The sequence below is a fragment of the Arachis hypogaea genome, chromosome 17 (assembly GCF_003086295.3).
Source record: "Arachis hypogaea cultivar Tifrunner chromosome 17, arahy.Tifrunner.gnm2.J5K5, whole genome shotgun sequence".
In the NCBI taxonomy this organism is placed as follows: Eukaryota; Viridiplantae; Streptophyta; class Magnoliopsida; order Fabales; family Fabaceae; genus Arachis; species Arachis hypogaea.
In genome coordinates, this window is record NC_092052.1 from 103,926,722 (window position 1) to 103,942,489 (window position 15,768).

At 31.9% G+C, this 15,768-nt stretch overlaps 1 protein-coding gene and 1 long non-coding RNA gene across 2 annotated transcripts; both read left to right on the forward strand.

Moving 5' to 3' along the window:
• Window positions 1-455: 455 nt before the first annotated feature.
• On the forward strand, window positions 456-1,250 carry LOC140180831 (uncharacterized). The gene is made up of 4 exons (XR_011874825.1): window positions 456-553; window positions 689-810; window positions 923-1,007; window positions 1,117-1,250. It is a non-coding gene; the product is annotated as an uncharacterized lncRNA (long non-coding RNA).
• Window positions 1,251-1,899: 649 nt separating this feature from the next.
• Window positions 1,900-3,154, forward strand: LOC112762417 (uncharacterized). The gene is made up of 5 exons (XM_029294362.2): window positions 1,900-2,061; window positions 2,156-2,329; window positions 2,478-2,632; window positions 2,723-2,852; window positions 2,980-3,154. The coding sequence occupies exons 1-5, from the start codon at window positions 1,918-1,920 to the stop codon at window positions 3,070-3,072; spliced, it is 696 nt and encodes a 231-aa protein (XP_029150195.2). The 5' UTR covers window positions 1,900-1,917; the 3' UTR covers window positions 3,073-3,154.
• Window positions 3,155-15,768: the final 12,614 nt, after the last annotated feature.

Sequence of the window (15,768 nt, forward strand, 5' to 3'; positions counted from 1 at the left end):
TTTTAATGAATTGTTTTTATGCTGTTTGGATACTAAAATTTGTTAATAAATTCAAAATATTAACCATTTTTTTTTTCAATTGCAGTTACACAAGATCCAAGCTACGATTAGAGATCAGCTTATATCAAAGTTTGCTGTGTCTCTAAATGAAGGTGATCTGTATTTGATGACCCATTTTACAGTTTTGCCAAACACTGGTTTGAACAGAGTGATCAAACATCGGTTCAGACTTTTGTTCCAATACAAGACCTCTGTTGTTTCTGTGGTCTCTCCAAGGATACCTCATTCCGGGTTGTGTTTTACATCAATAGATGAAATTGATCAAATGACAAAGGACCACAATTTCCTCATTGGTTTGTACAAGTTTCTTGCTCTACCCTTTTAGGATCATAGTATTCTGTTTTAACAAGTGTGCTTCCTGATTCAAATTTGTATATATTTCAATCTAATTATTAGACTTTGTTGGGATCATTACTGGTGTTCGAAAAGAAAGAGATGTAGCATCATATGGGAAGCTCATCAAAGCAGTTGTGCTAGAAGTTTTTACTCATGGGTAATATGTCTTTGACTTTCTCCCATATCAGTAGTTATCTTCTATTCATTCAATTTTTTTTTGTTCCAGGCTTTATGTTTATAACAATAAATATATAGTTACATCCTTTTGATCTTTTGAAAGTTATTTCTCTAGGAAAAAGGTCCAATGCAATGTGTTTGGAAATGCTTGTGATCTTTTGGAATATGAAAACTTACAAAAATATCCAAGATCTCCGCTGATTGTCCTCGAGTCTTTTAAAATCAAACCAATTGAAGGTTAGTTTCAGGCATATTCAGGGAATTTTTACTCTAATATTTACTTTTCTGATATCTGATCTTTTAATTTTAATATGGTTTGAGGCTAATAGAGTAGGATTCTTGCATGCAGGTGGAGTAATTCTACAGAATGTGATCAATGTCTCTAGGTTATTCATTAATCCAGACATTCCTAAGTCTGTTGAGTTCCTAAGCAGGTTAGTTTTGGTAAGAGTATTGTAGAGCTACAAGCTGCTTTGATTATTTTGTTGGTATTCATGTATATGTTTTGTGTTATGAAGATTAGTTATTGTGTCTTTTATGTAGATTTAGTGTAGCCAGTTATGGATTCTCAAGACTTGTGACCAATGACCTTGGATACTTAATTTCTAAAGTTGATGGTGATTATTTCAATCCCAAAGAGATCAGTAATATTCAAGATCTTGATGTAGATAACGGGGTACTATTTTAGATTGGCAAACTCTCCATTTAATACTTAAACTTCAATTTCTTAAACATGTGTGTTGGGTTTATATCATTGTTTTTATAATTTTACAGGATGCTCATTACTTTGTAATTGGGACAATTAAGGAAGTTATGGATGAACCAGATTGGTGGTACTACTCATGTGTATGTGGTCATGCTGTTGTTGACCATGAGGATCTCTACCTTTGTGATGCTTGTGGTTCATGTGTTGAGCATGTTATGCTCAAGTAAGGTTCATATGTAACTCTACTATGTAATAGATTAATTCTCAATCTTTTGGATTTTTGGTTGGTTCTCTGTTATGCTTCACTTTATGTGTTGTTAAGCAGGTTTAATTTCTTGGTTTTAGTTATCATTCTTGGTTGTTAATTGTGTTAGGTATAGGATTCAGGTAAAGATTCACCATGCTGGGTGTGATGTTTTGTTTGTTCTGCTTGATAATGCGGCAACAAAACTATTTGGAAAAACCTGTTCTGAAGCATTTCTCAGGATAGACGAAGAATTCCCTGTTGATCCTAGTGTGCTTGCAGTACGAATTCTTTCATATTGAACCTCATTTAATATTTATTATATTTTTTTTGTTCAAGTTTATTGATTCTTTTATATTAAACTCCCAAGGTCTGTCGGTCATATTCTCCACAAATGTTTGGTGATGTTGTTGGAGAGGATAAAGTTTTCAAGGTTGAAATCCTTTCTGCAGTTGATCCAGATTACTCCGGGTCCTTTAAAATTGTAAATGTCTTTAGTGATAATTCTGAACCAGCTACAACTGATGATTATATGAATGTATGATTTCTCACTCTATGTTACAACATGTTCATGCATTTTTCTTTTTTCTGAATCAATGCATTCGATACTTATTCTAACCAAATTATCCCAGGCAAGGCTTCATGATCCGATTTTTCCACCAATCTACGATGCCTATTTGCAGTATGGAAGTGGGGAAGATTACAAGACTCAAGTAGTGTGTGATAATTCTATTCAATCAGAAACTATTGAAGATATTATTACTGATCTTATTTCACCCAATCGCTGCTATTCTGATGTTGAGAATGTATATTTTTTTTCTCATTTGTGATAAAATCTCTTGGTTCTTTGTTTTTGTTATTCTTGTTACATGATATGCTAAAAAGTCAGTAATTGATAGTTTTGTAAATTATTTGAAATTTGAAATGCTGTATTAATTTTTTCTTTGCTGGCAGGGTGGTTTTGTTTTTATTCTGGGAACTATATCATCTGTTTTCAAGAATCATAAGTGGTGGTTCTCAACTTGTTTGTGTGGTTCTCTTGTGTCAGCTAATAAACAAATTTTATCCTGTGATCTATGTCAGCTTCAATGCATTGATGCTGTCCCAAGGTATTTTGTTCTTCAGTTTTATTCTGTTTTCCTAACTGATTATTATTTCATGTTAACTCAAAATTTCCTTGTTTTTTCCTGGTTTTCAAGATTCTGCTTGAAGATTGTAGTTTCTCATGCAAATGGCAACAATATATTTGTTCTTAAAGATCGTGAGGTTGTGCAACTGATAAAGACAAGATGCTCTACCTTTTTGGATAATCACCCAGAGTTGAATCAGGTTGTTATCCAGCTGTGGTTTTAATTAGTATATAGATATAGATACAGTTAGTTTGTATTTATTGACATTCCTAACGAAAGCCTAAATTATTATTATGCTATTTTTTAACTTTTTTTCTTGTTTTTAGGGATCTTATTGCAAAGTTGTTCCATTGAAACTCATTTCAAGTCTTTTGCACAAAAAAGTTGTATTCATGGTTGATGCTAGGCCTGTGGGTTGAGATGAATCGATCTGTATATATTGTTCAACAAATTTGGGATGATGCCTCTGTTATTAATGTTTTTGAGGCTGCTGCTGAGATGAATGAGCATAAGGTTTGGTTGCATAGTTTTTGTAATTTGTTCAATTATTAGTATTTAAAAATATCAATAACTGAGAGGATTTCAATTTTGTTCAGATTCATGTTTTGGTTGATTCTATGCCTGAAGTTGAAGATGCTTTTAGCCAATGTGGAAGCGATCATGAAGCTGTGGAAGATCTAGATGCTTTTTAGTTTAATATGTATGTTAAGATAGTACTTTAAGTTGTTATTGTGCATCATCTTGATGATTTTTAGTGTAATATGCTCAGATACTATTTTAAATTGTTGTTTGATTTGTAATATAATGTTAGTCTTTTCTCAATTCTAATGTCGATATATCTATGATATTTATATATTTAATGAAATTCCTTTTTTAATTATAGCAAAAAAAATCTGTTTATTTTATGAGTTTCAAATAAACTGGTGCAATAATTAATCAATTATTAATCAGTATTAAAAAAGAAATGATAATTGTGAAAAAAATATAGATACTTTTTAATACATTGGTTTTCATTACGATTTTTAAATGTATTCAACCTAAAGTTAAATTTAATTGTTATTAAAAAATATATATCTCTTTATTTTTTTTATGTATTTAATCAAATCCCTTTTTAATTACAAAAAAATAATATGCGTTTATTTTACCAGTTTCAAATAAACCCATGAAATAATTAATTTATTATTAATCAATATGAAAAGAAATGATAAATGAAAAAAAAAGATAGATACTGGTTAATAAAGTGGTTTTCATGACTATTTTTAAATATATTCAACCTAACATTAAATTTAATTGTTATTAAAAGATATATATCTTATCAGTTTTTTTAATTTTCTTTTTTTGCAAGAAAATGTCAATTCAAGGGTGCCATACTCCCATTAACACATAAGTCATGTTGTCCCTTTTCTTAATTTTGTTAATTTACGGGTCCCTTCCTCTCCTTTTCTTTCTCACTATGAAACCAGAATTTGTTTCTGTCAGCTGAACAATCACTCCCTCGCACTCGTCCTCTCCAGAATCAGAAAGCCAAGTACCCAGAGCTCGGAACCGTTCTCTTGAGGTAATCGATTTTGTTTGTTGGTTGTATGATTCGATGAGAGTCGCGATGGATGCTGTTCATCAATCAAGGGGCTTCTGTCTCTTCTAATTATCCCAAAATCAGATTTTCATAGTTGTCACAAAGCTTGAAGCACGTTACCTAACATTTATCATGGGTTATTATTTCCCAAACTGATTAATGGGTTTCCCGCAGAATCTAACGTTTATCATGGGTTCTCCAAAAATGAAAAAAATTGGCTCCTTTGCAAAGGTGAGGCTTCTTCTGTTGCTGATGGGTTTGCCAAAGGTTTGATGAGTCTTATTGTATCTACTATTTGAGGACTGGATTCTGTGGCTATGGTTCTCGTTGCCGTTTGAATCATCCGCATGTCCGTGCGGCGGTAAAAATTTTTGTTCGTTTCATTTTTAAGTTTGGAGAAGGTTTTTTCTTGTGTTATTTTTGTGTTTGATGTCATTAATTATTCATGGTTGTACTTTGGATCTGTTAGTTAATTTTGTAGATTCTCTAATTCAGTGCTAATTTGGTTTCATTTTGTAGGTTTAATTTTTTGGTTTGGAAAAAATATTTTTGCTGTTCTTTATCTGAGCTAACTTCTTAGTTTCTTATTGTGCTCTTCTTGATTTAATGATTCGGCTCAAGAGTTGATTATCAATTTTCAGTTTCAATAATGGGATCTATGTTTCTGATGGGCAATAAGTTTACATGTCTTCTATTTCAACAGTCATACTTATTGGGAATAGTATTATTATATAGTCAAAGATAGGATCAATCACTAGGTATGGTTTCTTTATAGATTTATAGATTTATAGATAGATAGATAGATTTATATAGATTCATAGATAAGTTGATATGAGATATCTATATTATATAGAGGTATGGGTAAATCTAATTTAATTACCTATGGACACATTGAATGTCATATGTCAATCAATCAATCAATCTAGCCAAGGAGTCTAAGAGAAACGTATTCTACAAGCTTTGCCTTACAAACTTGCTCATTCCTCTGGTATAAGTAGTAATGAGGTGATGGAGTATTGTGTTGATTTTTCAAGAGCTATCACTTGTTCCTTACTTGTCTTTTTTCTCTTGCATTCTTTTCTATTGAGATAAATCTCAGATCCCACACAGTTTTCTGTTGCTGCTATTTTGTTCTTTAATTTGTTTTTTTCATCCACATTCTTTGATCTTTACTATTTATTTATTGATAAGATAAGATGAGTCTTACTATTGATCCTGTTCAGAAAATCTCTCCATGGAAGGAAACTTGGAGTATTGAGGCTAAGATCTTGACCATTTGGAAAGATGCTAGCATTGTTAATGAAAATATGCAGAAACTGTTACATGTGGTGTTGATGGATAAGCAGGTGAGTATGTCTATTTTAAAAACTCTGTGTGTGTGTGTGTGTGTCTGCCCGTGTGCTATCAAAAACTCAGTTTTTACTTAACTAAATTGTTTATGTGATCAGTTTTAGGGTGTAATGTGTCATGGTATGATATTTAGAAATGGTGATATGATATTTGCAGCACGACAAGGTCCAAGCAACTGTTGACCATGATTTGATCACAACTTTTATTCATCAGTTAAAAGAAGGAAATGTATTCATTATTTCTGACTTCACAGTGATACCTAATGGTGGATTGGTTAGAGTTACAAGACATCATTCCGCATCCTTTTCAAGTGTAGTACCTCTGTTGTTGCAGCTGCAAATAGAGACGTACCTAATCCTGGTTTAAATTTAACCTCTATGGACGAGATTCTTCAAAAGCGCACTCATTATGAGTACTTAATAGGTAAGTTTCCCTTTTTCAAACTTGACCTGGAATAAAGGTGTTTTAAAGTGAGATTAATAACAGCTGAATGAAATGTCTTGTGGTATTGTATCCCGTGGTTTAATCTTTTCTGCTATATTATGACTAAACAGATTTTGTTGGGGTCCTGTGCGGATTGAAAAGGAAAATTGATGTTGAGTTTAATGGAAAGATATTGAGAGTTATTGTCCTTGAAGTTTTTGCTGATGGGTATCCCTTCCCTTTCTGTTTTTTATTCTATTTTTAAATTATGTTATGCCTGTTTTTCATATTTTTTATTATTGTTGGATTATTCTATTGTTGTTGCTCATTTTTTATAATGATTACCCAGGAAGAAAATCCCCTGTATTCTTGTTGGTGACTGTTCTGCTCTTATGGACATCAATAGTTTGAAAAAGTATCAGAGAGCACCAGTTCTTATTCTAGAATCTTTCAAGATCCAAGTCAATGGAGGTGAAAAGTTGTCCATGTTGCACATATTTCTGAGTTTGATTTGTTTATATATTTTTGTTTACCAATGAATTGTTTCTTTGTGACTTACTTTCTTCTTATTGTGTTTCGTGATTTGTAGATAAAGTTAGTCTCCAAAATGTGATCAATGTTTCTCGGGTTTCAATCAACCGTGATATGCAGGAAACAGTGAATTTTCTGAATGAGTTAGTTCCATTCAAAGTCATGAAATTTTGTCCCAATGAACTGACAATTTCTGCCTTTCTCTCCATTCCTCACTTGCTCACTCTGTCTCTCTATTGCTCAGTTTCTCACTCTCTCTCTTTCTCTATATTGCTCACTCACTCACTCTGTTCCTCTCTCTCTCTCTCTCTCTCTCTCTCTCTCTCTCTCTTTCTCTCTCTCTAGCTGTTTTCTTGAAATTGTTTTACTGTAATATTATTTTTTTTCATAGATACCATATCGCAAGCCACCATTTCAGTAGACTGTGTAGTGATGAGAATGGGGATTTAGTATGTGTAATCGATGATGAATCTTTTGACTGGAAGCTAATACGGACTATTGCTAATCTTAAGGGAAACAATGAGGTGTGTACTATTAGGTTTTTAACATGTTCTAGTGCTATGTAAGAAGTACTCATGTTAATTGATTTTTCCATATTCTAGACAGGCCTTGTGCATTCAATTCATAAATTTTTTATTTTAATAGGATGGACAATTCTTTGTGGTTGAAAAAATTAAAGAGATTGTTGAAAATCCAGAGTGGTGGGTCTTTTCTTGTGTTTGTGGTCATCCAATTGTTGGTGATGATAATGTGTTTCATTGTCAGCTGTGCGGCAGAGAGGTCTAGCATTTTTTGACCAGGTAAATCCAGTTTATGATTTAGAAAATTTTTTCCATCTGTTATGATTCAATAATATAAGTCAGCTTCACTTATCACCTTCTTGTGAGACTCACAAATAGATTAATCTGATGTTTACTTTCTTGGTTATAGTTACAGGATTAAGATACTTGTTGAAGATGGTACTTCTTGTGGAATGTTTGTCTTGTTAGACAGTGCAGCCACTAAGCTATTAGGGAGAACCTGTTCTGATGTGTTTTTGTTGTTAGAAGATGAAATGGAGGTATGGTTAATGTTCTTAAGTTTTATTTTTGTATACTTTATCAATAAGTATTTCTTATTCTTCAATTTCATCCATTAATTAGTGATCATTTTTCAATATCTATGTCAGAAAATTGAGCACCCATACTGTCCACAGTTTTTTCATCAACTCATTGGGAAAGAGATTGTTTTCAAAGTTCAAGCAAAGTGGATTAACAGTCTCGGTTATTGTGGTACCTTTAAAATCATCAATGTCATTAGTGATGCACGTTTTTTCAACAAACTTCAGTCTGATCAGTGCATCAAGGTTAGTACGATCTCTTTAAGTTAGATACTAATGAATTAGAGGAATCATTTTTAGATATAGTTTCTTGATCACCAGTTTCTAATTCTTTGGCTGTTCTTTTGAATGCTATCCTTTACATGCCAACATGATTTTGCCTCATACTTTACAAAGTTGGCTTCCTTTTGTAATTCATGTTTTGTTTCCAAATTTTAAGGATGTTAGTTCTGATTCGGCCTTTAGCCCAATACTTGAAGACTTCTCTCGGTGTGGACAGCTTAGAAGTTATGACAACCAAGTCATATCTGGTGTTCCAATACAACTGCATAGCATTAAAGAGATGCTTGCTGACATTCTTTGTGCTAAAATATATTTTTCTGCATCAAGAAATGTTAGTATTTATGCTTATGTTCTCAACCCTCTGAACTGTGTTTCAACATGTGTAGTATGATAAAACATGTATCATAATATACCAATTACTGTTTCTCTACAGGATCAGATTTGTTTCTTGATCGGTGAGATTATTGATGTGCTGAAACATCAGAAGTGGTGGTACTACTGCTGTTTGTGTAATGCACCTGTTTCTCATGTTGGAAATTTATTTTATTGTTATCTGTGTAGAGTTGAGTGTGTTGATGCCATAAGAAGGTATGTATTTTATCTCTCGGTGTTTTTTGGTACCAGTTTTCTTTTTGCTTTGTTGCTTCTTCTGCATCTGTTTCTGAGTGTATATTTTGCTTTTGTTTACATTATTTAGGTATCGCATCAAAATTATTGTTTCCCATTCAAATGGCAGCAATATTTTCATACTTGAGGATGATGAGGTGATGCAAAACTCAAAGCGAGTTGCTCAGAATTTCTGATGGACGAAGGAAATTCCTCCCAAGTAATCATTTTGGTTTTAATTTAATTTAATTGTCCTTGTTTTCACTTTAGTGTTTATGGTTCAGGTATGTGAATTTTCCTAATATACCTATTCTTTTTTTTTTCCTTATTCAAAGGATGATTACATTGTTCCGAATAGCATGATTTCTCAGTTGATGAAGAAGAAAATTGTCTTCATAGTGGATCCTAGACCCATTGGATATGAACTGAATACATCTCTTCATGTTGTTCGTGCAATATGTGATGATATTGATATTGTCAGGTTTTTGGAGGACTCCACTCTTGATAATCAACAGCAGGTGATAATATTAATATGTAAATCTGATGTTGAGTTAGCACACTTTGTTTCTGATCAAGTTAACCTCATTTGGGTATATTATTTTCTGTTCTTTCATGCGTGATGTGTTAATTGTTATTGATGTTATTCCTCTCTTGTTCCATTTAGAAATTTCATCTGGATCCATTTGTTCCTCATTTTCCTTTCGAGTTTAAGAATCCAGTTGAGTTTCACTCCAATGCAAGCATTCAATGTTCGTCGAGCTCAAGTCCTCCAGTGCATCAGCCTTCACCGATTTCTGTTCTGAACTGGAATTGTTGGGTATTTCTTGATCTAATGGAATTTGATTCTTTATCTGTTAGTAAACTGTGTTTGCAGTAATATGTATATGCAAATTTTTATCATACCTGATTTCTTTCTCATGTTAATTTTTTTTTTGGGTTCTGCATTCCTTCTTCTTATATTTTGCTGTGTTCTTTGTAGACTGTTAACCATGATTTTCATGCAAGAATCTCATCCTCACAAGGTTCCAATTTAGTTGGGAATCATCGACCTCTCACTATTAGGGAAGAGCTTCAGAGTGCCTTTGGACAATGTGAAAATACTGGCGACGCTGTTGAAAGGATGGATGAGTGTAGTGGCTAATCATTTGTTATATATATATATATATAAGCCTTTAAAGAGTTGTTAGAATTTTGCTTATTTGTGTTAAGTGTTTGGAATATTGGTAAAGTATGTTGTCAACAGATCTATTTTGGTATGTAATTATCAACTCATTTTATGGAGTTGTGATCTTTATGAAACTTATTGTTCTTTTTCTTATGCTTAAATTTGTATCTGTGAGTATGTTTCTATGTGTTTTTGAATAAAGCATGGTTCTTATATATAGACCTGCTCTTTTTTTTGGTATATATATATATATATATATATATATATATATATATATATATATATATATATATATATTTGTTTTCTTATAAGTGATTAAGATGTATAGAATAATTTAAATAATGAACCCCAAAATCATTTAAAAAATGTATTTTTTTTAATTGTGTTATAATTTTATATTTAGATTTAGATATCTCATATATAAAAAGATGTTGTTAAGTAAAATTGGTTAAAGGTATTTTTTATTTATTTATCATGTGAAAATATATATTTAAAAAAATTATAAATATAAATTTAAACTCCTAAAAAATATATTATAATGAATTTTTTAGTAATTTTTATTTTTATTATTAGAAATTTATCAACTCCACTAAAAAGTAAGTAAAAACATATTTTTTTCATCCATTTTTTTTCGATTTTATCATCACTAATCAAATGCTTAGTTGCTTCTATTAGTTTATTGATTTAATTAGCATAGTTATGTATCTTAACACTTTAATAGTGTAGAGATAGATATTTTTCATAAAAAAATGTTAAAAATTTCTCTGATACCGGATGGATTAGATCAATAGATGTGGACCGCACGATGGAGTTAGGATGAATCTGATTGGGGAATAGGGGTGTTCCATTGGGAAGGCATTTTCTCTTGCTCACTATCTGTTTTCTTCGTCAAACTGATTCTCATCGGAGCCTTCTCAGTCACATATCCCTTCTCACTCTCTCTGGAATTCGAGCGAAGATAGAGTCCGATCGGAAGAGGAACAAGTCTCCGGTGGTGCCGGCGGAGCAGAAGGAGAAGCATAAGCTGAATTTGAACAAGAGGAAGAAGATGTCGTACTGTGGCAATAGCCACGGTGGTGGTGGAGCTGAGGTTAGGGCATTCCACATACTGGTGAAGCATCAACGTTTCTCCCTACTTTCCTTTTTGTGAAACTGACTTCGATTCGGTGCCCTGTCAATGACAGATCTCTTCTCACTCTCTCTGTAATTCCGGTGAAGAAAGGGTCGGATCGGAATAGGAAGAAGTCTACGGTGGTGTTGGCGGACCAGACTGAGAAGGATAAGCAGCATTTGAACAAGACGAACAAGATGTGATACTGTGGCAGCAGTGACGATCGTGATGGGGGTGAGGTTAGGTATCAGAAAAATATCTGTTTACTCAGTAGAGGAAGTGAAAAAGTGTTGTTAACATTTCTAAACGTAGAAATTTCAAATAATGACATGCATCTTCTAGTGCCATTTATACCAAAGATCTAGGAGCAATTGAATTACTGTTGATATTTCTTGCTTTTCAACTTGGTCCATATTTCTTCCAAACTATGACCTATCCTGATAATTCCTACTTTATCAAATTGGTTAGGGTGATCATGCTCAAAATTTTAGATTGTTGTTATGCTATGCTATGATCATTGATACATACTCTATCTACTTTTGAATTACTATTCATGTCGGAGTTTACATTATGATTGATTTATTCTACATTGTGTTATTTGTGGGAAGAAGCTGGTTTCTGCACTCCACTGTTTGATTTGAAAAATTATTTTCAGGTAAAGTATCTTGGTGAGGAGGGTCAGAATCTTCCTGTAGCTGTGGCTGTAGCTATTTGCTCTCCTTGGGACCTTTTGGTTAGTACTTTTTTATTTGAAAGTGATTCCTTAACCTCGGACTCTTAATGGTGTGAGCTGCTGCTTTTTTATTTTGATATAATTGATGAGGTTTTGTTTAAAGTTTAAATTATTTTTTGTTTTTCCCGATATGCTATCTTAACTAGATGTCATATTACCTATTTTATGTTTGCAGATAGGTGACAGATTTATAAGTCGTAGGCGTGTGCAAAAGTTTTATGACAGAGCACTTGCTTAAGGACTTAAAGGATATGCAAAACTGTATGTTTGCACCTTCTTAATTGAGTTTAAGTATATCCTTGCATTCTTCCCTCATCTTTTCCCTCTGTTATCTCTCTTTCGCTTCAACGCTTGCCGTCCTCTCTGTTTTTCTTTTGAAACCCTAAATCCAACCTTCCCCTTCTTTTTTTTTCATAGATAGCCAACTCACTCCTACTGCTCCGGATAATCCCTGGCCATTCATGCCCTGTTTATCGCTCTCCCTGTCTCCCAAATTCTCATTTCCGTAATGCATATTATGCCGGCGGCTTGCTTCAAGGCAACTGAGGAATCGCATCCCACTTCCTCGGCAACGGCGGTTGCAGCTACAAAGGTCCAATCATCATCTTTTCAAGCGTCTTCTTTGTCGATTGGTAATGGCTCCCTATCCCTCGAATTCAAACCGTGTCTTCTTCCATGTTTTTATTCAATATTATGCCTATCATCTATTTCTTGAGCTCTCTCTTTGTATTTGTGCTTCCTTTTAATTGCATTATTGTGACTTGTGTGCTTTGAAGGAAGCAAATATGAACTCAAGTATGCACCCCTAATTAATGTTTTCAAATATTGGTTTTTTCTTTTCCTTTTTTTGTTTATGTGGGGATAACTAATGGGATTCTTATTTGTATGTGAGGTCCATGTTGATTTTGCAATTATCATTAACATTTAATTTAATTTTTTCCCCAAAGATTTTACATGCAAAGTGATTGAGAGTCAAATTTGGTTTTGTTGCCTTTTTTTAGTTACCCGTTCTTTAACTGTGCAGCAGCTTTTGGGTTCAGAGAATATGGTTTTTGGCGAAGTTAAGTAAGATGGTTTTTTTAATTTTAGAAAATAAAAAATTTTATTTTTATATTATCAAAGTGGCAAAGTATTTCTCTTTTTGGATTGATGCTTTTTTTTCCCTTCTGGTTGTGAGTTAGTTGCGTGTTCTGATGACTGATTGAGTCTTCCTGATGCTATATTGAGTCCGGTGATATCTAGAAGTTTTTTTAAGTTTGTTCAGGTTTGTTCTGTTCCGTGATGCTCTCTATTTAATTTTCTGGCTAGATGAGGTTGCTTTTGTGTGGTTAGACAGTAAAAGAAGAAAATGAAATAAATGAGTCTGTAGCTCTATGTGAATTTGCTTATGAATAACTATTTCATATCAAACTAATTCTGCCTATTAGAATTGATTAAGTTTTATTCATTGTATACTTCAGTAGTATGTCTGTCTTCGCAGAAAATCATCAACAGCAGCCAGAGAAACTAATAGGCTTTCCATATAAAAATGGTGTTGTGTCTAAGCTAGAATAATTAATAGACTTTGTACATAAGAATGATGGTGTGTCTAAGGCAGAACAACTATTAAAGTTTGCATTGAAGAGTAATGGGGTGTCTAAGCCAGCTGAATCGAATGGATTTAGGATCTCTGTAGCATAGCAGGTCGAGCCAGCGACACCATATCAACCGCATGTTATAGAGCTGAGTGACAATGAGGTAAAGTGATGAAGTAAGTCTTTAATCACCTTGAAATAAGATACTAGGGCTCAAAAATAATAAAACTTACAATTTCAAAGGTGATTAGAAATTTACTTTTCCAGTTTTCCGATGCTCCACATTTTAGATGATCTTTTTCCCCTTTCATGACCAGAACTGTTTTACTTTTTCCGTTAACTGTTTCAATTATAAATTCTAATTTATGATACAAAAGATTGGAGCAACTTTACTCTCACTGATTCCTTGGGTTAGTTTAAGATTGCGTTGTTATGGATGCTGAAATGGGTATTCGCTATCGTTTCTGATATTAAAGGAAACATTCCTATTTTATGTTCAGATAATTTTGAAAGTTAGGCTTCTTTTAAACCGGTTTGTACTTAATGATTTTGTTTAACATGGTTTGATGATTTTTTTTTTATATTCCTAATTCCTATACTATTATTATAACTATATATTTTCTTTAGGCTAAATTATAATTTTACTTCTTACAGGATTCAATTTATTTATAAAATTATTTTTGGAGAAATGGATATTTTAAGTTTTCAAATGTCATGTTAATTTGATAGCCGTTTTAGATTTCATTTTGTACTTGAAGATAATTTTTAAATTTAATATTTAATTTTCTTCTTTTTTTTTCTTGGTTTGTGGGTTAATTAAAAACTTTATTCTACAGTATATATAAACAATTAATATCTACAGAAAGTTGACTTTTTTTTAATGTTATAAAAGTTATTGATTCTCTCTATATAAGAAAAAAGGAAATATTATTTTAAAAAATTGGTTGGGAGATTTTATTACTAAAAAAAATTTTTACTCATAACATTATTAACAATAATTAACTTTTCTTTTAACAAGTTTCATATTTAACAGGAAGAACCATATTTTTTTATTAAAAAAAAATACATTCTTACTTATTTTTTTACTTATATTTTTTAATTTGTATGTTAATCTGTTTTATATTGCCTACATTTTTTGTTAAGTAATTATTTCTTTCTTTTTTTTTTTGTCATTTTCCATCATTTCTTTCTCTAATTATCAATGGAAAATAAAAATACAAAAAATTGTAAAAATTAGTTAAACTTTGGGACATATAAAATTTATTGATTTCAAAAGTTCTTAAATGAATAGAAAAAATTATATTTACCATATATTTTTCTCAATATTTAGTTATTTTTAGCTTTCTTAAGTATTAAAAAATTTTCTGATTATTAATTGTTAAATTAATTGTATTGTCTAATTATTCATTTCTCATAACCGTTCTTTTAGTGTCATTTATTTTTAATGAATTATCTAGATTATTTTAATTGTAATCTTATATCTTCTATTAATATTTTTACTTCTTTAACGTTAAGAAGTTAAGATTAGAAGACCAAGGGTGTCTCTGGTTTCTCCCACCCCCCTCCCTACCCCCACACAGACACACAATAAAAAAAGAAAGTTCACAAACAAAACACACACACGCGAAGAAAAAAAAAGGTCAGAAAGAAGACCTAACGTCCTCACTGTGCATCCTCTCCCTCTGGGGTCTCAGCTCACTCAATCCAGAAAGACACCGTCCTACTTTTTGCATCGTTAAACCTCAAATAATCCTACAAGATACAAGTTTGTCATCAGCTCCAGTCCTCTCCGCGTCTCCATTCCTTTGAACAGGTAAACTTTCTGATAATAGAATAACAATTTAACCTTTTGCCCTAACTGTTGCAGTCCCAACATAATCTTCTCTTCACTTTTTTTCTTTTGCTACTGGCATGCATGTATCATTCAAGGAGACGTTCTTCTCCGATTTAAAATGAAAGAAAGAAATTTTTGATTTCCAAAACTACTGATCTGTGATACTTGGATATCTCCAACATCTGATTCTTATTAAGTCCTTTTTTTTATGCTTCCTGTTCGCAGGTTGTGACACGTGGGTAGCTGCTACTTTTGTTAATCAACTTAATTAGAAGCTACATTTAAGGTTACATAATATAATGTAAATTATTAACATGAGTGGTTTCAGTAATTTCTTTCTCTTATATTAATTTATTTATTTGATAATGTATTGGATAAATCTTGCTCTCCATATATAATTTTTTAAAAAAATTTGGATTATGGTATCATAAACATTTTTGGTATTTATCTTTATCTGAATTTTTTGCACGAAAAGAAATTGACAATCAAATTTAGCTTTTTTGCCTTTTTAAAATTTTTCTCCTTCTATATAAAATTATGTGTTGTAAATTACTGTTATTTTAATCGCAATCTATTAGTATATGGTTACATTTATTTATCAATTGTGGTTTTTTTAGGATTTTTTTGGATGTGTATTGAATTACATAAAACTATAATTTTGTTGACAGGCTGAGTGCTAATTTATTATATACATAAAAAATATATTTCCTTGCAGAAAATGTTTATTTTTTGTGTTTGTATTTAGAAATTTACTTTCTGGACTCATATTGAGTTTATTTTATTTTGTTTTCGTTTTGAACTGAAATATAAATTTAAATAGAAGGTTTTTCA